The sequence below is a fragment of the Artibeus jamaicensis genome, unplaced genomic scaffold (assembly GCF_021234435.1).
Source record: "Artibeus jamaicensis isolate MK-2021 breed Jamaican fruit bat unplaced genomic scaffold, CSHL_Jam_final contig_559, whole genome shotgun sequence".
NCBI lineage: Eukaryota > Metazoa > Chordata > Mammalia > Chiroptera > Phyllostomidae > Artibeus > Artibeus jamaicensis.
This window is the reverse complement of record NW_026521887.1, coordinates 2,351,195-2,378,278: the sequence shown is the minus strand read 5'-3', so window position 1 is coordinate 2,378,278 and position 27,084 is coordinate 2,351,195. Positions and strand designations below refer to the sequence as shown.

Here is a 27,084-nt window from a genome sequence, read left to right as displayed (position 1 = left end):
AAACTACATTCAGGAATTCACAGAAATTTGTTCAAGTGTGTCATGTAAATCTATATTACATGAGGGTGTGAAAAAATTGGATCTCTCTCATGGGATGTTTCTGTGACTTCCTATTAAGCGACAGCTCATTCAGCATTGTTGCCCACAAAGCCACATGAAGAAAACTGTATATGTTCCTTGTTAAGAACAGTACCTGTTATGTTCTATTTCACTTTATTTTTGTTATTTTTCTCTGGAAAGGGCTCAGTGGGGCTCACATATTGTAAATCAGTGTCATTGTTTTGTATATATATACCAGTATTTTTTTTTTTAATTTGGAAATCCTTGGTAACTAAGACTCTGTTAAGAAAATATCCTTGAAAACAGGAAACTATGTAAATAATTCTATGGCTGCAGTATCTCAAACCATGAGCTGTAATTGAAGAGACAGTTTTGCTAATGCTTTGATCCATCAATGTATTTAGAGTAGGAACAACATTTCCTGCTTTCCTTTCTAAAGAGAAAACCAGACTTTCTGTGTAATCACAAAATACATACAAAATTATCCCAACGTCTGTGTATACTCATGCATACATAGACACATGCTAATGGCTTCAAGGCATGTAAACACCTCATTAAAAAACCCTGACTTCAAAAATATGCTTTCTTTTCAATGAGTTTAGGGGGAATCATTTTCCTAATTTGATAGACCAATTTTTGAAACATTAAATGAGAACAAAAATACAGTTGTGATTTTAATCAAAATGTTTTTACTCAAAACAAATGCCAAAACTTAAGTTGGCAATACACAAATTCTAATGAAAAGCAAATATTCTAGAACATTTTTGTAGCAGATAAGAAAATCAGTCTCAATAATTTAAAATCAATATTAAATTTAATAAAAAGAATATTAAATAGATGAGCCACCTTCATTTGTCATATTTGAATTGAATTGACTTCCAGTAGTTTCAACATTAAAATGAAAATAAAGTAATATAACAAAACAGAAATTATAAAAACATTGGAAGCAGTGACATTAATAACAGGCAGGTAGGGGTTTGGGGGACAAAATGTAGGTCCGTCTGAGGAATGTATCATTTATTAGAAGGCATACTTCCATTAAAAATAAAGTGGCATCTAAGTGTCACACATATTTTCCACTGACAGAGATTCCGGCATGTCATTTGCCAAAGGGAATGTCTCAAGCAGTAGCATATTAATTGTTTATTCCCCTAGTTACTAGGCAAGGTAGAGTGGCACAATTTTGATTCATTTCATCCAATAGTACCTTGAGTTATTTCTATGTTTTTCTTTCTGACAGTTTCCCCTGGCATCACTGGTTTACATCTGCCATTGAAGAAGAAAGACTCAAGTTTTAACAAACTGCAAAGGAGTCTGGCAGTGGTTCTAATTTGTCAAAGAATGAGTTGAAAGTGATAGAGATACAATACAATGAAATTATTCTCTCTCATTCGCAGGGGCAAACAATAGGGTTTAACACTTGGTGACAACTGTCATTTGAGAGACCTAGAATATCTGGCTCTATCTGTTCTTTATAATGACAAAATAGTCATTCCCTTCAATGGATTAGATATCTACTATCTTCTGACTACATTTATGTGTGTGTGTTTAGCAGGACCTATTAAACTAAGAAAATATGTACAAAGAAATATAAAAATGAATTTTGAAGTTTACATCTCCCAGCAACAACACGATCAATATAAAGCAATGCATTGAGTGAGAAGTTAGGCTCCTTGGGTCCCCTCCACTTGACATTTACAATGTTTGGTATGTCAACTATTCTACACCTATTCTAATTCTACAATCACTCTGTAATGACAGAGAGAGAAGAAAGGAAGAAAAGATTATGTTTTAAATTAAGAATTAGACAAGGTGGGAGCACTATAATCGAGAAATAAAAAGGACCAGTGTAAAAAAAGTCCTAATACTAATATTTAAAGAATTGAAAAAATAATGATGTTGTAATATTTTACTTAGCAACAAATAGTCATTATAATACTGCGGGGGAGAATCTACATTGTTATAGACTTTCTGAATTTTTGGCAATAAACATCAAAAGCCTAAACTTTTACGTGCTCTTCACCTTCCAAGGCTAATTCAATGGATTTAAGAAAACAAATCAGAAGTACATAAAAATAAGTATACATTTATATTCAGAGTTGCATTTTTATAGCAAAAAATGTAAAGGCCTATATCACAGATGGAAAGCACAAGGCCTGTGAGCTGAATCCAGCCCTCCTCCTTGTTTTATCTGCCCAGCACCTTATTTCTACCTAGCGACAGCACCAAGCTCCTTGCCCCCAGTTAAGGAGTAGTTACACTTACACAGTCCTGAAATTAACTTCTGTTCTTTGAAGGCAACCGTGAGGCTAAGTGGCCACCAGTGAAAATCAGTTTGACATGCCTGTCCTACACTGTATTATTATGAAAATATTAAATTGTGCTATAGAAGCATATTTAATAATTTGAAACACTATTCATGGTATAAAATGTTTTACCCTTGGTAGTAGAATGTGTTTTTCCTTATTATTTTCTTTTTGCTTCTGTACACATACTAAATGTTTTAAAATGATTATGGATACATTTACTAACATAAAAATAAAAATAAATCTTACTTTACAGAAAGGATGCTGTAGGTTTCTAATATATTTGACCAAAATGGTCAGATTGTCAAAGAGGTGCCTCTGTTTAAAATATGTTTGGTGGAAACAGTAAGCTCTGGGTTTAAGATGAGGCTGCTTTGAGCTCTCGTGTGGCACTTATCAGCAGAGCCCTGCTGGAAAATTCACTTGGGCTTCCTTGGTCTCCTTGGTGATAGGAGCAGCTGTTGTTTAGTTTAGGGAATGAACATCAATTGTACCTTTTGGGTGAACAGCACCCAGATTTTATTTGAGGGAATAGCTCTTCCCTACTTGCCAGATGCAGCACAGGTGGGCTGCTCTAGCTCCTCCACATGCAGAAGGGGTTTCTTTCCATCCTCCTGCTACAAGGATTGCTTCAGTGTGGGCATGTGACCTCACACAAAACTGTGCACTTCCAAGGCAGGACTTCTACGAAAATTATTGGGAATGAGGTGATCTCTTCCTTCTACAATTTCTAAACTGAGAGGTTATAAATCTTTAGCTACTAGTGAATTCAACTGACAGAGAAAATAGAGCTTAGATAGAAAAAGGGCTAAAGCTATAGTTGGAGCTAGAACTAGAGAGAGATATATCCATATCTAATCTCCTCATTAGTTATGAGTATCCATATATCTACATATGCCAATACATCTATCTATCTATCTATCTATCTATCTATATCATCTGTCTATCTTTGCCATCTATCTATTATCTATCTCAAATGAGTAATATACCCTGATATTTATCTCTGGACATATCAATTATATGTACTAATGAATCCTCTTTCTGCTTAAGTCAGTTTTAGTTAGGTTTCTACCAGTTGAAAAGTCATCACCAACATATACACTCTCCTCACAGAAACATCATGAAGATTTAAAGAGATGGTGTATCTTAAGTGCTTGGCAGAATGTCTTGTGCATACTAATTACTCACAATTAGTAGCCAGTAATAATGCTAGAAGTGGTTATAATAATAGTGGTTGTGACATATATACACAGAAAGGTAACCTGGAAGGTATGAATTAAATCTTCATCATGGATTTTATCTATGTTCAAAAAGTAATTTGTTTATATCTGGGAAAATGTAGTTTCACCATATTCCATTTTCACTTCTGTAGATTTGTGATAATAGCAACACTCTCCATACTTATTCCAGAAAAGTTATGGAAATACAGTGAACTGTTCTGTTCTTCTTTTATACTTGTTAATAATTTACATGTAATACGTCCAGTCTCACACTTGTTTACTTCTGCATGTGAACATATGTTTTTCATGTTATAAACCATGTCTAATAATCCTGGGTCTACCACCACCATTGAACACAATGCCTGGTACATAGATGTGGTAGACAAATGACAGCCCCCAAGATGTCTCCAAGACCTGTGACTATCTTGGAACAAGACAAAAAGAATCCAGGATGCAGACAGAATTAAAATTGCTTCCTAGATGAACTTAAAATAAGATAATCCTGAATTTTGGAAATGAGACTAAATACATGAGCTTTAAAAGGGGTAGAAAGAGGCTAAACTCTGGGTGAAAGAGATGTGATGATTGAAGAACATCAATCAGTGTTTCTCCATTGCTGACTTTGAACATGGAGGAAGGGCACTACAGCCAAGGAGTGTGGGTGGCTTCCAGAAGCTGGGGATATCCTTGGTGGTCAACCAGCAGGAAAACACAGTCCTACAACAGCATGGAACTAAATTCTGCTAGCAATATGGATGATCAGGAACCAGATCTTCTGTGGGCACCTTGATTTCAGCATGGTGAGATCCATGTCCAACCTATGACCTACAAAACTGTGAGATAATTCATTTGTGTGGTTTTAAGCCACTAAGCATATGGCAATTTATTAAAGTAGCAATAGAAAACTAATACAGGGGGTGTTTGGGGGGTAAAAATGTAAGAAAAAATACTTAGGAGAAAGAACACAGAACATACAATTTTATACATATCCACTATGTGTATTATTAGACATTTCTCTCTAGTGTAGTAAAAATTTTATAATAAATGCAGAAAGAGCTTACAACACTCTGGAGTCAAGCTTGTAATGAGAAATTAACAATTAAGAGAAGGTAGTCTACTCCAGTTACAACATAAAGTTCTGGTGAAGAAAAGCAATAAACTATGTTAGGCAGGAAGTCAAATGTGTCGGCTTCTACTGCTGGCCTTTGTGTGAACTTGAGAAAGGTTCTTAATTTCTCTAATTTTTAGTTTTCTTATCTACTAGATGTAATTGCTTAATGGTCATATTGAACAAATATAAGTCAAAAAAGCCCTGCCTCTGTCTTCATTCCTGCAGATATTGAGTAGTCACCATATGCATTCTTACTGAACTAATCCAAGACATCTCAATTCTCCTTAATAGTCCAGACCCAATAGTCCATGGAGCCAATGTGAAGCCCACCCAAGAGAGCTGGAGAGCAGCTTGGGCCCTTTCGGCTCTAAAGCTCCATGACTTTACATATGGAGTTTCCCCTAATTATATGCTCACATTTGCTTCTTTTGTACTAATTGGTGGCACTCATAACAGTTAATAAGTTTGATGTTTTTATTGATAAAAGTTCTCCATGCTTTTAAAAGTTATCTCTTTGTGGAAAGAATAATAGAAATTAACAGAGTAATAAATCATTTTTATAATAAAAAATTGAAATTTGAAAGCTATTCACAAATTTCATAAAACTGTAAGATAAAACTATTAGGTTATAGCCCTGGTTGGTGTAGCTCAGTGGATTGAGTGCGGGCCTGCGAACCACACGATCGCGGTTCGATTCCCAGTCAGGGCACATGCTTGGGTTGCAGGCTGGTTCCCTGCAGGCCAGTTCCCAGCAGGGGACGCAAGAAAGGCAACCATACATTGCTGTTCCTCTCCCTCTCTCCTTCTCCCCTTCCCCTCTAAAGATAAATAAATAAAAAATCTTAAAAAAAAAACGATTAGGTTATATTTTTTCTTAGTACCATAAGAGCAGGCTAAAAATGATTAGAACAAACACATTCCCAAATAAAAGATAATTTATCTGGAGATAGAAAGTTTACTTGGCTTGATTTTTTGAAAGCCCTTCCCCCTTTTAATAGAATTGATTTTTTAAAGCAGTTTTTTAATTTATTTTTTTATTGATTATGCCATTACAATTGTTCTATTCCCCCCTTTCATTCCCCTCCACCCTACCCCCCCATCCCCACCATTACCCCCCCTTTAGTTTATGACCATGTGTCTCAAGTCCTTTAGATTCTATATTTCCCATGCTATTCTTGCCCCCCCATCTATTTTCTACCTACCGTCTATGCTACTTATTTTCTGTACCTTCTCTCCCCTTCTCCTCCTCCCACTCCCCTGTTGCTAACCTCCCATGTGATCTTCATTTCTATGTTTCCACTCCTGATCTAGCTGTCCTTTTAGTTTGCTTTTGTTTTAGGTGTGGTTGTTAATAACTGTGAGTTTGCTGTCCTTTCACTGTTCATGTTTTTTTAACTTCTTTTTCTTAGATAAGTCCCTTTAACATTTCATATAATAAGAGCTTGGTGATGATGAACTCCTTAAATTTGATCTTATCTGAGAAGCACTTTATCTGTCCTTCCATTCTAAATGAAAGTTTTGCTGGATAGATAAGGAGTCACCTACAAAGGAGTTCCCATCAGACTGTCAGCGGATTTCTCAAAAGAGACCTTACAGGCAAGAAGGGGCTAGAGCAGTTTTAAGTTAGTAGCACTATTGAGCAGAAAGTACAAAGAGTGGCTAGATTTTCCCAAATAAAAATTCACTAACTGTAGTTTCCTGAGATGAAGGGTTTACACACTCAGGTGTAAAGTCTTCTAAATATTGAACCATGAAAACTTGGAGCCAAAACATACAACAGCATTGCAAATTCTTTGTGTTTTAAATGCCTTCAAAAGATGTGTCATAAAATTTGCAAAAAATAATTTTATTTTATAATTAAAAATTATCTGTATAGGTTAATACTCTTTCTTCTTCATTATTGCTCTCTCTGTATAAGGGCTGATCTCTCTTATGGCCCTTTTAATTGTTTTTATTGCTTCCCTACCTCTAATCCTCTAAAACTTTTGAAGTACAAACAATTTGTCTTCATATAAGAGTTTGAACAAGTATAAAAAACACATGGACAAAAACTAGGGGGGTGGAAATGGGAGGGAGGTGGGGTGGGCTGGGATGGGAGTAAAAGACAGAAAACTGTACTTGAACAATTAAAATTAAAAAAATTGTAAAAAAATTGAAAAAATAGTTTTACATTCTTCTACTCTTAAACAAACAAATCAAAATATATCTGTCTTATTCCAAATTTGCTAGGCATTGCTGCTATAATAAATTACAACAGACTGGGTGGGTAAAACAACGGAAGTATATGTTCCTATGATTCTGGAGGCTGGAAGTCCAAGATCAGGGTGCTGGAAAAGTTGTTAGACAAACACCTTGTCCCCCGTCTCTTTACAACTTCCTCCTCCTGTGTGGGTTGATGTGCCCAAATCTGCATTTTTTATAAATACAATGTTGTGGGATGAATTGCATTCCCTAAAATTGATGTAGTGAAGCCCTAACTTCTTCAAAATACCTCAATCTATGACCATATTTGGAGATAAGGTCTTTAAAGAAGTGATTAAGTTAAAATGAGGTCTTTAAGGTGGACCCAAATCCAACCTGATTGATGTCCATATAGAAAAGCACATGGGTACCAGGGGCATCCGCATAAAGGGAATACCACCTGCAGTGCAGCAAGAAGGGGGCCCATGGGAGAAACTTTTCAGAGAATCAAACTCCACCAGCACTTCGATCTTGGGTTTCTAACCTCCAGAACTGTGAGATAGTAAAGTTATATGGTTTAAACCACCAAATTTGTGGTATCCTGTTATGGCAGTCTAGCAAATTAATGCATAGCTTAATCAGTATTGAATTAGGGTCCATACCAGTGACCTCATTTTAACACTATTTTCAAATAAGGTCACATTCTGAGGTCCTGGGCATTAGGACTTCAACATATGAATTTGGGATATAGGAGCCACAATTTGACCCATGGCACTTGGTTTGGGATACCCATTTAAAATGTGAATTACATAAGGTGTCACATCACTTCTTAGGCTTTTTTTTTGTAAGTCCCAGTATTTCAGGGGAGTAAGCAAGGCACAGAATGATGATCTGAACTCAATTTAACACAAGTCTATACAATTCATGTGACAGAAGGATGGAATGTGAGAGGCAAAATAGTTCTAAAATGAAACATTGATATTCTTATCACTCCGATTGGGAGAGGTTTTGTTAAAGTGCATCTAACTGTCACCCCCTTTTATGTAGATCATTATATATCTGCAGCAGATGCATACAGTCAGAAGACACCTGCCGGTGCCTCAGGGCATTACCTATATCACCCTGCCTTCCACAGGCTTCTCCCTCACCAAGGAGGGCTTCTCACTTTTAACAAGGACCACTACTGATTCCTTTGGGTTGTCACCCACAGATCAATTCACTCCATATTTGTTCATTGAGCACTAACTATGACAGATACTTGTGGTCACTGAGGTTACAGTTATAAACAACATGAAACCTTGCCCTAATGTAACTCATTGTGAGATCGGGAGGAGACAGGTCACCTGCATTATTTTAAGTGCTATGCAGCACAGTATGTGCTATTGAGCTGGAAGCACTGATGCTGTAGGCATATACCTGCCCAGCCCAGACCTGGGATGTCTGGCAAGGCCACCTAATTGAAGGCCAGTTGTGGAAGGATTAGCCAAGTTAAGACTTGAGGGAAGAGGGTGCCAGGCAGAGAGAACTAACACATTGGCTGGCACTTGAAGTGCTGGGTTCCAAAAAGGAAATAGTGAGGTTGGTGAGGGATGGTCAGGCAACAAAGGTCAAACCTAGCCCCATGAAAGAGATTAGAAACCCTCCTGAGGACATTAGGTTTTTGAGAGAGGTACATGATCTGTGCCCAGAATGGGCTGCTTGGCGAATACCTTTCAAACACTTAAATGTACAGACTCTTTGATGGCAACTAGTCCACTTCCACTTCTTGATATTGTTTTTAGCCTACAGATAACATCCCAAGTGTAGGAAATGATCCTCTTCAAACTGAAGATTAGAAATCACCAAAATGGTCATCAATTAGGACCTGATTCAATTGTGATAAATCACTAACCAATAACTGCTCATTGAAAAGAGCAAAGAGTTGGTTTAATTTTCACTTTTTAGCATATTTTAAATTTTGTGTTGTGTGCATAAGCTGCCGATTCAGAAATAAGTAAATCCAATTTATTTATTTCAAGTGTATGTCCAGAGTGGGAAAAGGAGGTTTCCAGTTGTTTGTATGGAAAATAATACAATAATTAATAAATAATATGAGAATAAGCTCTGTGTTTTGCATGCCCCCAAGTGTAACCTTACTTTTGACCCACCCTGTAGTGCCAGCAGCTTTAATCCCAGTGACGTCAGCGTGGCACATGATTTAGCTTCTATTCACATATGCAGACAGCGGCAACTCTGTTTTCAAACTACAAGATAGAAAAGCACGAACTGGGTGTTTTTCTACTTTGTATATATTCAACTGGGTTTTGTAATTTCTTTTTTAAAAATATATTTTATTGATTATGCCATTACAGTTGTCCTATTCCCCCCTTCATTCCCCTCCATCCTGCACACCCACTCCCTCACCATTCCCCCCCTTTAGTTTATGACCATGTGTCTCAAGTTCTTTAGATTCTATATCTCCCCTACTATTCTTGTCCTCCCCCTATCTATTTTCTACCTACTGTCTATGCTACTTATTTTCTGTACCTTCTCCCCCCTTCTCCATCTTCCACTCCCCTGTTGCTAACCCTCCATGTGATCTTCATTTCTATGGTTCTGCTCCTGACCTAGCTGTCCTCCTAGTTTGTTTTTGTTTTGGGTGTGGTTGTTGATAACTGTGACTTTGCTGTCCTTTCACTGTTCATCTTTTTTATCTTTTTCTTAGATAAGTCCCTTTAACATTTCATATAATAAGGGCTTGGTGATGTTGAACTCCTTGAATTTGATCTTATCTGAGAAGCACTTTATCTGTCCTTCCATTCTAAATGAAAGTTTTGCTGGATAAAGCAATCTTGGATGTAGGTCTTTGGATTTCATGACTTGGAATACTTCTTTCTAGCCACTTCTGGCCTGTAAGGTGTCTTTTGAGAAATCCGCTGACAGTCTGATGAGAACTCCTTTGTAGGTGACTGTCCCCTTATCTCTTGCTGCTTCTAGGATTCTCTCCTTCATTTTAATCTTGGCTAATATGATGATGTGCCTTGGTGTGTTCCTTCTTGGGTCCAACTTCTTTGGGACTCTCTGAGCTTCCTGGATTTCCTGGAAGTCTATTTCCTTTGCCAGATTGGGGAATTTCTCTTTTATTATTTGTTCAAATGAGTTCTCCACTTGCTCTTTCTCTTCCCCTTCTGGTACCCCTATAATTTGGATGTTGGAGCATTTAAAGATGTCCTGGAGGTTCCTAAGCCTCTCCTCATTTTTTTTGAATTCTTGTTTCTTCATTCTTTTCTGTTTGGTCATTTTTTTGTTCCTTCTGATCCCCTGCCTTGATTTGATTCCCAGTTTCCTTTCCATCACTATTGGTTTCCTGTGCATTTTCCTTCATTTCAATTACTTTAGCCTTCATTTGTTCTTCTAATTTGTGGCTAAAATTAACCAGTTCTGTGAGCATCCTGATCACCAGTATTTTGAATTGTGCATCTGATAGGTTAGCAATTTCTTGGTCGCTTAGAGTTATTGGCTCCGGGGGTTTGAGTTCTTCTTGAGCCATGTTTTGGTCTGTTTGCACCTGTTACATATGAGGAGCGGAGCCTTAGGTGTCACCAGGGCGGGGCCACCCAGGTAGCTGGTTTGTGATGCTGTATGTGGCGGCTGGGTCAGAGAGGAAGTAATAGCGGACCCCTCTGCTGCTTCCTGCTGCTTCCTGCTGCTGGGGTCTGCGAGGTCTGTCTTGCTGCTCGCTCCTTTGCTGGTTTATCTGCATGCAGATGTGTGACCTCGGTTAGCCTGCTGCCTTGCGCTCTCCACCCCACACCTGGGATCCGCCCGCGGCTGCCTGTGCGCCTGGGTCGGGGGATCTTTTCTGCCCAACCCGCTCTGCTGCTGGCTCCACCCCTCTTACTGGTCTGGCTGAATGGTTCATTGTTGTCGGACTTCCATATAGTTCAAATTTTTGTGGTTTGGCTGCATATTTTGTTGCTAAAACTTTATTGTTTTTAAACTTGGTTGTGTGAGAAGGCACAGTGTTTCCACCTACGCCTCCATCTTTGCGGAAGTCTGGGTTTTGTAATTTTAATCTTTCCTTTGGAGTTTACTCATTTATTCTATCTATGATATTTTTCCCCAATTGACTGAATCTATAATTATATGAGGGGTGAAGGGGAGGGGAGGTTGGGGCACAGTTCAAACACATGCTGCAGCAGCGAAAGGGCCTATCAAACACATCAGCAAACATCATATGCAAGAGAACAGATGACTGTTGAGAACTGTTTTGCCTTTGTATCCAGGTCCCAAAAAACTGGCTTTTAAAATATATTGTTGGTAGAAATGTTGATTTATTGACTTACATATATATATAACAGATTTTAGAAGAGATCAGAGATAGTCTTTGGCTCTTCACAGTCTATGTTTTTACATGATCTCTGCAAAAACTCCTGATATAATAAGAAACAGATACTGGAAACAATATCTGGAAACAATTATTTCCCTTGTGATTGCAGTTACGGCATTTTAATTTCCCTTGCAACTTTTGTTCCCAATGTTAGAAGGAGGAAGTTGGACTTCGTGGGATTTTCCAAGCCACATACACAAAGAAAGACTGAATGTTGGCAAATGCTCCTGAGTTGATCCCAACAAAGCTTTTTCCCCTCTGATAATGGCATGTTTGGAAAAGGGGGCATAGTGATGAAAGTGACCATGAACCCTACACTTACTGGTAGGAATCAATGCCTGTGGTGAAGTCAGTACTTTCAGAGTTCTGCCTGATGCGATCATCCTTTCAACAGCATAAGCTGGTCAATGGAAGGGTAATGTATCACAGCTGAAAGGTAATATAGCCCATTACATAATAGAGGCAATAAAAGTGTTTTAAAATAGCATTCTAGAAATTTTATATTCAACTGGGCTTTATATTTTCATTCTTTCATTTGGGAGTTTACTCATTTATTCCATCTATGATGTTTTTCCTAAATTGGATTCACTCTTTTTTTTTGGAAGTGTCTTTAAAGTTAATTTAAGAGCCACACTTAAAAACTGATTTTCAATTTGTAAACATAAAATATTTTCTCTTATAATTACCTACATTACTTGTGAAATTTAACTGTGTTTATTATATATAAATTAGTATATGTGAATTTATATATAAATTTCCTATATGTAATTAGTACATATGGTGATACATCTCTGTGCACACACACACACACACAGATAAATTCCCCAAACCACAAAGAGAATGCTACAAACATAAAAAATAATTTCCAAACAAAATTTGAAAAATTATTTTGAAAAATGACTGCATCATGAGTATAAAAACTGAGTTTCTAAATATTACTAATTTGAAGAAAACTGCACATTGAAGACATGTACTAATACTCTTTTGTAAAAATGAGACATTATGATTATCTGATAAATTAGAAATTATGACTCATAACAGCTATCTCATCTGGTAATTTCAAGCCAAACCATAGAAAAATATGATTTCACAATTAAGAGAAATTAGCTAATTTTCCGTTTTAAAGTTTATTTAATGTGTTATTTTCCCATGGGACACAATTAGAAGGTCATTTAAATCCACAGGATTATTTGCACAAACATTTTAGGAGCTTTGTTTTTTTTGTCCTTACCCTTCATACTAATATACTTGTATCTATTGGTGTAATCTGAACAATTACCAACTGATCTGACTAAAAAATTTAGCCACCTGCGCACGTTTTCTACACAACAGTGAGCCAGACACATCTCCTTTCTTTACCAGAAAGAAATGGTCTAGGTAGCAAATACTTGTCACTTTCATTTTTAATGTGATATCCTGACCACAGGACATGGTGTCGAACTGTTGAAAATGCCATTGTGTGGTCTGCAAACTGTGGGTTGGTCTCCTTTCACCAGCTGACGGACTTTCTCCAGCTGTTCTGCAGTCTGGAAACATTTGCTTACAGGCTAATTTCAGGATAGACTGACTGGTCATTTCCTGTTCCACTGGTGATTCAAACGCTGGACTAATAGCCAGGAAATGTGCATCTATTCTTGTTTCTGCAATAACAGGTTGGGGGTGGGGAAGAGGCTCTGTTTAATCCTGCGTAATAGCAACATCAGACTAGGTGACTTCTGTAATTGGGGCTTTTTCTGAAACTGATTGAATCTATAATCACGTGAGATAATTGCCATATCCAAAGCAGTTCAAAAAGAGCTACAGGTGAGAATAAGTGCTTCATAGAGATGTTCAATTGTAGATAAAATGGGTAAAGGCCTTTACTGAGTAAGATTGAACCTATTCTGAGACATCCCTCTTTGCCTGAATTACCCTTCCTAAAATGGAATTTCAGAGCTAGAATTCTTCTTTTGACTTACTATTTCAACTGCTACCATGTCACTTGTAAGCACTTCTGAGTCTTATCTGTCAGCTAGAGTTCTGGGGAACCTACACAATGATGTCTGTTTCATCCCTTCTCTTACTCCAGAGAAGACCTCTAAATGTTTTGATTCAGTTTCCGGCTAAGCACAGATTAACCAACTCATGGCCCAGGGTCCTCTGTGCTGCCCCTTTGTTAGGGTAGCATTCAATAGTTCTGGCTGAAGCAAAGGGTAGTGTCCATCCTAGATAATTCGCTGGTCATATCTGTTACACACAAAAAAAGTGTTGCTTCTGCTGTAGGTTAACAGACAATTGTGGGCCCTATGTCACTAGGATCCTCCCAAGATGGCATCAAAGAGCACAGTTTTCTTCTCAGTCTACCTGCAGTGCCCACCTGCCAGGTGACAGGCCAGGAAATGGCCCAGGCTCAATCCTCCATGGCCTCATGGAAGAGCAAGCTCAGGGCTCGCTGTGATCCAAACTGGGCATTGTTTGGAGCTGAGTCCACCCCAGGCCATGCATGTGCTCCAGGCATGGTTTTCTAAACTTTCCCTGGTCCCATCCTTTTCATTTAGGATTTCCCCAAAGTTTGTCTAGGTGAACTGGCTTAGAAAGATATAGTCCATGTTATCAGCAACCCTGGAGGTAAATGAGTTTATCTACAAGTTCTTCCTGACTTTCTAGCAAATATCATTCAGATGGCTTTCTACCACATCATGGGCAAGCAGGTCTCCTGTATTTTCCTCTGGAGTTGTGGCACTTCATCCTTCCACAAGTATCATCATGCTGGACCCGAGAAGTCCCCATGTCCTGGAGGATTCTGCTCTCAACAACATAGTGAACTGAGTATTCCGGAGGCTCAACACTGTTAGCCACTTGTAGACAAGGAAACAAAACTTTCTACTGGGCATCACTTTTCCATATTTCATAGCTACTGGCAGAATCTGGACAACCTAATTACCCCAGAGCTCTTGTCCTATATTACATCACCTTGCCCAAAGCAAACTCCAGCTGTTTGGAATGCATTGCAGAGATGGAATTAGGGAAGACAATCTTGAGTGTGAATGGGCAGAACTCAAGTCTAAATATAGAAGCTGAATGAACTTCAAAAAGTACAGTGTTTTAACAAGCAAAGATGTCCTGAACACTTGAAAGCTACTATAGTCTACTTATTTTTAATAACCTATTTTAATATTTCTCTATTTTATTCTGGTCATACCATCTCCCTTCACATTTCTATTTTGGCCTTAATTTTTAATTTATGAAAAGATTTTGTGTGGCATCAAATTGTGCTATAACTGAAGTGTCATTCCATCACTTTTTTTTTCAGAAACAGCCTCATTCTAGAAAATAATAAAACACACACACTGCAGAAAATACAGAAATTAAAAACAGCATAGATGTACAAATTTAAATTTATGAATGGCAATTTTTTTCCACTACAATACTCCTTTAATGAGAACATCTTTTTATGTTATCTTTTAAAATTCTTTATCAACTCCCTAATAATGTCAGAACTGGATTTTGGAAATGATCTTTCATAGTTGTGAACTCTGCCATGTGAATTATGAGACATCAAACATTTCTTTCTAATGAAATTTCTTTCTAATCTGGTCAACATGCATGTCAAAGTATTTTTTCCTTCCTTTTTCTCTCAATGGATTATTCTCTTGCCTGCAGGCAAGGATCTACTTAGGATCCTCTGCAATAGCACAGGCACTGCCACCAGGGGGCACGCGTTCTCCATTACATCATTATCAGGCCTGTCAGGGTAATCAACAACAGCCCACAGTATTTCCCCAAGAAGCAGAAACATAACATACTTGTCACAGCTAAAAAAAAAAAAAAAAAAACAAAAAAAACCCTCAAAATTTACATAAAATTATCAAAATGAGTTTTATTTCAATTTTCAGTAACCCCCAGCAGACCAGCTTTTACTCTTTTTCTTTCAATAATTTCTCTATGAAAAATATAGCAGCAAATTATGTCTATTTTATCTTTCAATCAAATCGAATTTTCATAATATTTATTACCATAGCACCCATAGCCTGTGATACCCTGCTACTTCTGTTTTCTTAACATTGGTTCCCTATTTTCGGGTAGGAAATCAGGAATTTCCCTAAGGGATTCTAGAACAAAGGAGCTTGCAGAGAGGAAACCCACATAATCACCACAGTAACGGGTTGACAACACAGAATCCACCAACCACTCCACCCTCTCACTTTAAAGATAAGGAAATCAAGTTTTTAACCAGCAGTGCGTTATGTGAATGAGTTTGAGAACAAAACCCACCTTGAAAAAATTTAGCTCAATAATGACTAACATTAAATGGCAGGTTTTCCCCTGACAGTGCCTTGGAGTGCCTCTCTAATTGATTTTTAAAACACTCCTTCAGTTATGTGTCAGTTTGATTTTTTAACATAAAAACTAAGAGAGATCTCAGGCAAAGTGACTTTCCTTTGTCTCCTAAAATGAAAGCAGAATAAATCATAAAAAGAGAGGATTTTCCTGCTCTCTAGGTTTGTGGTTAGAACGTTTGGTCATGAACTTCTGTCACATCCTCAATCAAAGACACTGTATAGTAATAGATATGTATTCTCAGTTGTATCAGGTTTCTTAAATGTTTTATAGGCTTTCAGATGAATATAGACACACGAAGTAGCAGATGATCAAAACATAAAAATTTAAAATATTCAAATTTAGGGCATGAGTAAGTAATTTAAGCCTTACAAAGAAATTATATAAAAGATATTGAATCCAATAACTGTTACCAAAATTACACATAACACTGGATTATTTAAAGAAATTTTGAATTTTCTAATTGGTTCACTGATTCCAAGGGCTGAAATGTACTTTTTTTGTGGGTGATAAGGATTCCTAAGCATCAGTGTATAACCAGTAAAAGCCTATCAGAGAAAAAGAAGTGGCTGTTCTATAATTCTCCATCTCAAAAAGGCTGAATGCAGAGGCCTCCAAGCACCACCCCACCGGTTTGTCACCATGGAGAAGCACCTTGAACAAAACCGGTCCTCAGTTGGACAACATCTGGCAACAAGCCATATGTAGTTATGTGCTTACCAAATACTTTTTTCAGGTTGGTACTTAGAAGGGATCTCTACCCTTCTGGGAGCTGTGAATGGATGTATTTCCAATACAGCTGTATTAGGGAAATCACTGCAATGAAATAAGTTGAATTTGAAGGAAACTCCATCTATTCTTTCAACTCTTGATGACCAATGATTATACTTTTCAGCATATAGAATGGAACTAAAATCATTTATTATTTTTTTAAAGAGGAATTATTGCAGGCAAGATAAAGACCAACCCACCGGGTAATTTCCTTTTAATACAATTGTGGTTGGTAACTGGCATTGTACCTACTTGCAATGAGGAATACACCCAACAGATGTGCTATTACTTGTGAACATTAAAAGTTGCTATGTGCCAGCCATCCTACCTGGCTTTGGGTTGTCTACAGCCAACTGTGAAACTAGTAAAAATACTATTTCTCTACTATATTTGGTTTAATTGTTCCTGAATACAGAAGACACCACATTTAAAATGCATGGTCATCTGAGATCACTTACATTCACTCTTAACTTATGCAAAAGGTGAGTTTTTTGGAACTTAATGTCCAGCTGTAAAAGATGAAGCTCCCAAAATTGTGGGACAATGTTTGGAAACAAACATAAAAGTCTTACTAGTTTCCCTGGAAATGTGACAAGTCACTTGGATCCACAGATTTAACCAGTGGTCCCTGAGAACTGTTCTCTGGGCCAACTTCTTCCCAGACAGAGATTATTTGGGGGCCTGTTTGGGGGACCCTCATCAGTAGTGACAAGGCATCAAGTAATTAGCACCAGTAGAAATTTTTCTTTTGTCTGTGTCCAGCAGCAGCACCGAAGGGACACCTGATTCCTGAGGTGGAAGGTGGCTGCTAGTTATCAAGACAGATAACAGCTCTCCAAGGAGGCTTAGATCACATTTTAGAAAACAGGGTCAACCAGAAAATTAGTAGCACTTTTGTTGCTGAAAAATTTCACAGAACTTCAGAATGTTTTCTGTACATTTTTGTGACTTTTAGTAATAAAAGGAAAATGAGCCCAACTGATTGTAGTGAAAGAAGAGTGAGATCATCCAATATTCAGTAATGAGATTCTTCCAGAAAGCTGCTAATGTCAATAGCCCTGTTTCCTGGACCAAATGGCAACTCTCTTTTCCTGTCTTTGAAAGAAGATGGGATGTATCTATGGTTATGAAAAGGCTGATTTTTCAAAACTCCAAAACAATTGAAAATTTATATGGGATTCTGCTCAGGCTGTGCAGAAAGAGAGTACATCTCACCCTCAGCTTTCTGATGGCCTTGAAAGCAGGGAAAGAAAGGGGCAAACATTCAAACCTGTACTTCAGGTTCCCACAGATATATAAAAGATTAGGAAATAGTAGAAGGCAGGGAAAGGCAACCACCTTACTCTTCATTTAAGGTTATAGTTGAGTTTGAGAACCTGGTGAAAACTACTGAACTTCTCTAGTAAAAAAAAAAAACCTGCATGTGGATAAGCAAATATACAACCTTCACATAAAGTTCCATGAATTTTTCCAAAGTCCTCAAATAATCATTGAGTTGAAAGTCTTAACTCGATGACCCTTTATTAAAACTTTAATGTGAATGTCAAATGAATTAATAGCCCATGCCTGGTGAATTTGGGCATACATTTAAAGGAAGATATTAATACCTTCCTTTCCTTTCTTTCTCCCCTCCTCCCTCTCCTTCTCCTTCTATTTCTTTTACTTTCCCTCTGTCTTTCCATGGAGAGGAATAGAAAAGTGATCTCAGCACCAAATTAGTGGAACAACAAAAATTATTGGCAAATCGCTTTACATTTCACAAACCACTTTCTTATGCAAAATGGCTATAGCCTATTGATGACATACCTTGTTTTTCTGCTTTATCTGTAATCTTTTTAAAAAAGATTTTATTTATTTATTTTTAAAGAGGGGAAGGAAGAGAGACAAAAAGGGAGGAAACATCAATGTGCGGTTGCCCCTTGCATGCACCCTACTGAGGACCTGGCCTGCAACTCAAACATATATCCTGACTGGGAATTGAACAAGCAGCCCCTTATCTGTAATCTTTACAGCGAACATGTATCAAGGGTGTTGCTATTACTGATTTTCTAATGAGGAGATGGTGGCTCAGACATAATGCATAGTTGAAATAGGACAAAACTGTATGTCTCCTAACCTTCAGTCATATGTTCTTCCCACAACATTGGACAGCATAAGAAATGCTCATCCAGTTTGTAGACAGGTTCTTACTGGAGAACTTTGATGGACTATTTCTTGATAGCTTATCACAGAATGGTTAATAGATAGACACGTAAATAGTGATCTAGAAATAACTTGGTATGTTCTCATGTTAAGCATCTCAATATGTCAACTCTGTCTCAGAGGGGTTTCATGAAATCATATAAAATATGGGTTTCACATTTCTCAATACTTATGACAGTGCACTTTATTCCTAACACTCGAAACAAAAACCTGGTACCATTTAAGCATCTAGTTACAAAGATATTACACAGCACCATTTCCCCCAAGAAGACACGGCACAACAACTTGGAAGATCACACAGCAGGCACAGTGTTTTGTTCTGCTCATTCGCTGACTACCAATTTCAAAATAGAAACTACAATTCTATCCTTACAATTTATTCTGTGTCTAAGTTATGCAATAGTTATAAAACATCTGGAAATCAAATGTTGATATTGATATTTTATCCAGTGTGAATCATATTCTGAAAGAAGTAAACACTGTTAATGAGAAATATAAGATAAAATTATATCTGGCCTTTATTGTGTGGCTCTAATACAAAAATGCACACATAAACACAAATACTTAGGTGGACATTTCTTTATGCCCTGGATGCTTATTTAAGATAACACTTCTCAGAAAACAGATGTGAGATATAAACTTTTTACCAATTTGAAGAAACATGATTTTTCTGGCCTTATTACATCTTCCATTCTTACCCTTCATTTGAGGTTGTAGTCTAAGTAGTCTTAGGTAATGTAAAGGCAATGTAGGTGGAACCCAACCTATTCTAAGTCAAATTAAAGCATATCTAATGATTACTGACATTTCACCCTCAGAATTATCCTTTTGCAAAGTTACTAATTGTGGTCACAGGTAGGCTATAGATAATGTGGCGTTTCTAAATTAAGTCCCTTCGGAGCTCTACGAATGGAAGCGTGGAAAACTACCAGCCATATACTCAAGGTTACGTCAGTGGAAGGAAGCAATAGAGCAAACAAACATCACACGAGAAAGCAAAATCGCCGTCAGAGGCTGGGTGACCAACCTCTGCCTCTGCAGGGTACACTGTACCTGTGCAGATGAAACTGGAGAGTCCCCCGTAGATGACTTCGTCATTGTCGGGCAATATAAACGGACACCTCGTCTGAACCTCCAAACAGTATTGCTTGCAAGGAATTGTCTTTCTGCAGTTAAACTGTGCAACTTCAAAGTACTGGGAACACAGCCAGGCTTTGTAGACAATCTGAAAAAAAAAATAGAAAAATAGAAGGATCAAAAATAGGGAGGAATGACAACAGTTCTGACTCTAATGAAGAACATGCTGTACTGTGAGAAGCATGCTGCAATTTCAAGTGGATCATAAGAAAACTCTCATTTTGCACACACATATTTACACAATGTCATCTGCATGCGATAAAAACGTAGCAACACAAATCTGCGATAGAGCAAAACACGGGATAAATCCCTCAAGAAATTACAAAAGGTAATATGGCGTTCGATCTGGTGTAGCTCACTTGCAAAACTGTGGAGTTAAGCAGGATCTGAAGTTTTCAAAACGCAGTGATACAGGAAGTAAAGGAAAGAACAGACTGTGCGGATTCACCGAAGTTATTTACTGCAGTGTGCCTGATGAGTTGGTTCTCTGAGCATGCATTTGCTCCAGCTGTGCTTCCAGTGGGCACTAGGTGGCGCTGAGTCCTCTACAATGATGGCACGGAGGATCCAGAAGCATAGAACCAGTAGCAGTGGATATTTACATTTATGACTCACATCGAATGCATTAAATATCTCATCCTCCGCAAGTCCGGAAACACCCAGCCTAGGTTAGCCATGACATGCTGTGCTGTGGTTATCGCTTCAGGAAGGAAACCTCGTCAGAACCACAAATTAGGCCTTTGAGATACTGCGTGGTCCACATTAATATTTGTTAAGTATTTAATTTAATAAAATGTGAAATGATTATGATTTAATTTCTCTCTTTGCTTTTGGTAGTCATTTAAGAAAATAAGTATTGAACAGATACTCTATTCTAATATGAGGAATTAAGCTGAATATAAATTCAAATAAACAATGACAAAAGTTCCGAGGTAGAGGGATTGAGCAAAAAAGGGAAAAAAAAAAGGAACGAAACAACTCAGGGACACTGACAACACTGGTGCTTGCCAGGGGGAGGGAGTGGATGGAGATAGAAGAGGATAAAGGGAGGATAGTGTGATGGAAGGAAACTTGACGTGGGGGGTGAACACACAGTGCAGAGTACAGATGATGGGACATAGAACTGTGCACCTGACACCATACTTTCCCTAACCAGTGTCACTCCAATAAAGTCAATAGAGTGAAAAATAAAGGAAAAATGCCATGGTTTCTTAACTGTCCCTTGGAGAAGTTGGAGATGTTTTTCCAAGTATCACTGGTATGTGTGTAATATGGCATAATATGTAATATGATATGTGACATTTATGATGCAGACTGAGCTATAATATAATAATAGTTGGCCAGTGTCTAATTTGTGATTCCTGTTTAAGATTTCCATTTTTAGGTACTAGAGGAAGTTGAGCATGTTTATGTATATAGTTCTAACAACAATAAAATTCCATTAAAATTAAACTTACATTCTGAGCATTTCTGGTATTGTAAAGATTAGAGTCATATTTTTTCTCTTAGGAAATGGACCTGTATTATTCCAGAAAATTACATGTATGTACTTTTTATGGGGCAGACCACTCTCCATTTCTCTTCCCAGTTGATTTTTGTATATTTATTACAATTAAAATGGTTTCTGACTATGAAGTCACCTGTGAACTGTCTTAAGGAACAATTTCAATATCTCCTCTCTCACGGATGATGGGGTATATACACATCTTTTTTTTTTCAATCAGTCTCCTTAACATTGCCAAATTGGAACAGGTTCATTTCTATTCTGGATCCTTAAATGCTATGTCAGCTATATTTCCTTTGTAGATACTTAACTTAAAAAAACAAGTCATCAAAGCAGTTTTCATAAAGGCCAGGTAGTAGTCATGAAGAAAGGCACTGATCTGCAGAGCCACCAGCAACATTCTGCACCTTTCATGGGGCTACTACAACCTCTCTGGCCAGGCTTCACCGCGTCATCAATTCTTTTGATCCAAGTCTTAGACTTTTGAAATGCAATAGAATATTCCTCATTTGAGTTTAAATAGTTTCTAAAATTTTCATTTCAGGGTTGCAATATGTATAAAAGTGATCAGGGAAAACTTCATAGGCAGAAAAAAGAAAAATGATGTGCTTACTGTTGTCTTTGATATCTGAGGGAATTGCTGCTACATGCTGATGCCAATAGCTTTTCAAATGTGAAATTAGAAGATAAAGACAAGAGACAAAATAGATCACACCGATCTTCATATCGGTATGAAGATCTTTCTTGCCAGAAGAGATGAACAAATATTAAATGGGCTGCCCGTGAGGTCCTGAGTGCTCTATAACCGGAAGGAGTCACAGAGAGTTTAGATAACTCTTGCCAATATGCTGTGAGGAGGGCTTGTGGGAGAAGGGTGGGAGAACTAAATGGTTCTGATGTAATTTCCAATAACCTTTTGGAAGTTTTTTGAGGGAGAGAGGTTGCGGAAGTTAGTTGTTTTGCATTGGCACAAAGGTAAAGAAACAAGAAAATTAGTCTTTAAAAGTATTAAAGGATTTTCACATTTAAAAAAAATGAGAAATGAATATGCTAGACTTCTTTCATAGGAATTCTGTAATAACAAAGAAGTTCAGAAATCTGTTATGATGGCTTAGCCTTATCATAAAGAAAAAAATATCAGTACTCTCTTTCCTAGGTGTCACTGATATAGATAATTGCAACATATTAAACAATTTTAGGGGGGAGGAACAAAAATGTATGTAAGGTCTCTGGTGACAAATTAGTGGCTAAATTATATCCACCCACACTCTTCATTAAGGGCTTGTACCATTTTCTACCCTTAGAAGTAGTTATGTTTGCCAGGTTATTATGCTAATGAAAGACACCCCAAAGGTACCATTACCCACACTCTCTCCCCTATTCTATATCCATAGAAGATGACTATTGACAATACAGAAACTTTGCTTAGACATCTGTCCATCTTGCTGCAACATAGAATATTCTCAAGTTATAGTCTGGAGAAGGAACAGACCCTAAATTATTTAAATAGTCTAAATGAAAACATTATTTTTACTTAGCATTTGGGTAGCAATTTTCCCTTGTTTCTTAAAGAATTTTCTCATTTATTATATTTCCTCATCAAATCCTGTAGATGTATTTGGGAAATATTTTACAAGTGAAAAAAAAAGAGTTACAGTGTGATTACAATAACAAACAAATGGAATTCAGGTCTCCACAGTTGATGAGCATTTTTTTCATTGGGAATTCGTGCAACTGGAACTCATCTGAGAGGATGTGTAGCAAAAAGTCTGAAGCTCTGGAGTCACCAAGGCACGATGTTCTAGAGTGGAAAGGTCCTAGAGATTGCCTACCTGAGTTTATCATGTTAAAGTGGGAACTGGAGACTAGAAAGACTGCAGCTGATGGCAACCCCAAATCCCTGATATCCAGGCCATTGTTTTAACAATCTACCACACCATTTGGAAGGCATCATCTGAGTACTAATATACCCCCATATTTTTGCAGGCTGCTTTATTTCAGACTGTACTTTGAAATGTCCCTTGCATTTCTGCACAGTGGGCTGTAATGAGACATCACCCCTGCTTGGCCCTTGAGCTGACTTCTGGGTCTTCGCTGTACTCACCTGAAGATATGGGTGAGGACAACAAAGGATGAGGAGAGGAGGGGTAATACAAGTGGCCTGTGGCCTACTGATCTCATTTGCAGACTCTCAATGAACACTTTTTTTTAAAGATAATTTTCAGTGTTCAGAGAAGTTTGGATTGTAATGGAACAAACATGGTTGAGTTGGAAATTTCAGAAGAATGGAGAGAGGGAGGGTTCTTTGCTTCTGACTTTTGGAAGCAATGTTAAGTTGTGGGCTCTGGAAAAAACTGCTTTATGTGTATATAAAGATGAACCTGAAATAGTGACCACTTTGTTCATTAGAAGTCATCCTGGTGCCCTGCATAATCATGCCTAGGACTGTCAGCATAAGTGACCTTCAGTATGTATTGTGTGAGGTTCTCATTGCCTCTCTTGGTTCTGATATTTTTCCAGTAGAGGCTTGGATTTTCATTTCTTTTAAATATATTTGCCTCCCACCTCAAAACCTGTATCTATGTTTTATTGCTAGGTAGGGGCTTTATATTGCAAATGTGTATTAGTCTGCTGGAGAAAACATCATGCCAGTTATAATTTTTTATTATTAAGAAAAATGTTATGTATGGAAAATGGTTGTCATCTTCATATTAGAAGGTTGCTTTCCCTTTTTCTCCAAGTATTAGTAAAGGCTGACTCTTTTACATTTATAATATGTGTTGATACATTTTATGAGATCTTTTTCTGTCAGCTCTAATGTGTTAGTGGCCCGAGTTCTGAATGTGTGGGGTTGAAATAATTGGTTATGTAAGCAATAGTCTGCTATAGCAACTGCCTCAGGCTAAGGCTTTTTGATGCATAACACATGTTGTTACGATAATAAGTGGAGGTGAAAGTCTAAATAAATTTTCACATTCATTTATCTGAGTGTCTTCTTTCTTTTATACCGGTGTCAGTGTCTGGTTAAAGTACATTACATTTGGAAATTGGAAATACTGATATATTCCAAGATAAAAATGAGAATACAAAACTCCTGCCTAAGGATGGACCAAGTCACCAATGGAAGGATATTAAGAAATGAATAGTATGATTAGAACCAGGCTCCTTGACCCAACAAAGATGTCAGAACAACCTGTCCTCCAGGGTCATGTCTTGGGTCCACTTCCTGAATAAAATGCAATGTCTTCTGATTTTCTGTTCATGACCCACTTGTTGGGTCCTGTCACAACACTTGGTCTATCCCCCTAAACTTCAGAACTCCCCTAGCTTCTTAGAGCTGCACTGCATGTTCAAGTCCACTCAAACCATTCTCAATACCATGGTATAGCCCCAGGCTCAATCCATATAGGAGAAGGAATCATTTTGAAAAGGGTCAAGGCCAGTCCAGACCCACCTACAGGTGAGAGGTGGTATCCTGGAGGTCCAAAGACTACATAATAATAAAGATGACAAAAATAAATCAACTCTATAGAGCTTTCTTGAATATAGGATGTTCCCATCCAAAGATGATCTGTGTGAGGCTTAAAAAAAGGGAATCTCTAGAAACTTATCAGTGTGTCTCTAGCACTACCCAAACAATACAAAGATAGTTTGGTTTATTCTTTCCTTCTTTTCCCTCATTAATTGTATATGCATATGCTCAAAGTCTCTCTTGTTTCATCTCTGTCTCCTTTCTCATCTCACTGTGAGCTGGAGTCAGACTGAACTGTTTGTTGTACAGAATACGTTCTTTCTAAGCAACTTGGCCTCTCTAATAATAAACCCAGCTGCTCCAATTGGTTGTTTTCTTATTTTTTGACTTATTTCTTATTTGACTTCTTGGCAGCATTGAATACTGTTGATGAAACTCCCTGAAATTTATCCTGGTTTTCCTTTTACTTTTTGACCATTCTTATCAGTGTTCATTTGTTATTGTATTGTTATTGCTGTTTGTTTGTTCCCGCTGTTTTCCCCAAAATGTTGGTATCACTTAGGTTTCTGTTCTAAATTTTCCTCCACACATTCTTTCCAGGCAATCATCTACTCTCATGACTCAATTGTTGTATTTGTTATAGTGAAACCTAAATTTGTATTTCCAATGCATATCTCCTCTCTCTCTTTCTCCTCTTATTTATCTGCATACCATCTCCTAGATGTATGTGTGTCAACACTCTTTAACATCTCAATCTCTACATGTCCAGAGTGGAAATCAAACATCTTCTCTTCAGGAAAGAGCAAGATGCGAGAAGTCAAACTCAACACCTCCTTCTGCTCTCTCTCACAACTATTTCATTAGCAAGTCCTATGAGCCTTCCTCCGAAGTGTCTCTAATACCTGTTCGACTCTCTTGATTTCTATCCACACCATCATCATTCCACCATTACGATTGCTCATCTGGATGACTGCACGGATGTATCCATGGCCTGTCTTGGTGCCTTCAGTAACAAACTCCTCCATGTTGTTCTCTATACTGCAGTTAGAGTAAGATTTGTAAAATTAACTTGATATTTCACTACTTCACTTAAATTGCCCAGAGCCTCTCCACACACTCATGAAAAATTCAAACTCCTTAACTAACTCAAAGCTTTGTAATTTTGCCCTTCTTAGCGCTCCAGTCTCAGTTCTCTCTACTCCCATCCTTAAACTGTATGCTCTAGCCATGTAGACTAATGTGCAGGGTACTAAATGTGCCATGTTATCAATGGCCCTGAGCTTATGGTCTTCTTTCCACCTCCTTTACAAATTCCTTACATGCACTTCTCTGAAGACTCTCAAAGGAACTCTTCTTATGAACTTACATTAAGCACTGCAATACTCTTTCCTCCTCTACCACACCTTCCAGGCTCCTGTAAAGGGGTCTTTGCACATTTATGTTCCCAGCACCCTGGTGTACCTGGGAGAAATTTGCCATTTGGAATTTTAACCATGGCTTTCTGGTTTGCATGGCACTGTTCTGTTATTGGGTTAGTATGAGCTAGTCCACCTGACTCTGAGATCTTTCACAGAGGTGCAAACAGTGAACCTTGATGAGCTTCCAAGATCTTAAGCCCTATGAATCATTTTTTGGAATGATTAGCTTACTCTTTTATTGTAAGCCAAAGAAATCCTTTAGAATTTTTATTTTTTACTTAGAAATAAAATAAAATAAAAACACATCATGAATTGAACCTCTTTTTCCAAACAGATGCTGTGGTTTAGGTTATGAGACAATGTGAGGTTTGGTTACAAGCAAAGAACAGTTTCTGTGGAGAGGAGACAGGATGTGCTTTAAGGCACAGAGCTCATGAAAGGCCTGAAGAGCTTCAGAGGACAGAATTTATTCTGAACTTATTGTTTCAAATGGACAAGCTTCTTGGGCAGAGATTATGGCAGAAGTTGTCTGGTAGACAGAGGACACTAACTTATACCTTTCCAAAAGAGTTCTATTGTACATCCAGTAATGAATATTAAAAGTTATAGTAATAGGTGAATTAAGCTCATTGTTATTAAATAACCATTTCTTTTGGCATAAAGAAAGATGCATTTTAATGAGCTACCTTCTCTGGATCCTCATGTTAAGGACAAAGATGGTAGCAGCTCTGCTGGTGATAGGTCATCCGTGGAGGCCATTTCTGAGTGTCAGCCATAGGTGGACATGACTGCTCTATCTCAAGGGCTTTGTCTCCAGTAAGGAAGGGACAAAAATCAATGCAGTCTCCTTTTGTAGATGATCAGCCAATCAATGCCTTCAAATGCGGCAGTATTTCAAGTCTGTGATCCTCTAAACCCACTGTATATTTAACCTGGTCTGTGTTAATTATCATACAAGTGCTAGTGATCTTATTAGAATTTATATATTTTTAAAAGGCATCATGTGAGCACTT

General features: G+C 37.7%; 1 protein-coding gene across 2 annotated transcripts in view; it reads right to left on the bottom strand.

Moving 5' to 3' along the window:
* NALF1 (NALCN channel auxiliary factor 1) overlaps positions 1-27,084 on the bottom strand; it is a 597,532-nt gene that overhangs the window by 16,561 nt on the left and 553,887 nt on the right. For both annotated transcript variants that reach the window (XM_053670335.1, XM_053670336.1), the window contains exon 2: positions 19,594-19,765. In XM_053670335.1, coding sequence (XP_053526310.1) covers positions 19,594-19,765 — 172 coding nt within the window. The remainder of the gene's footprint in view (positions 1-19,593; positions 19,766-27,084) is intronic.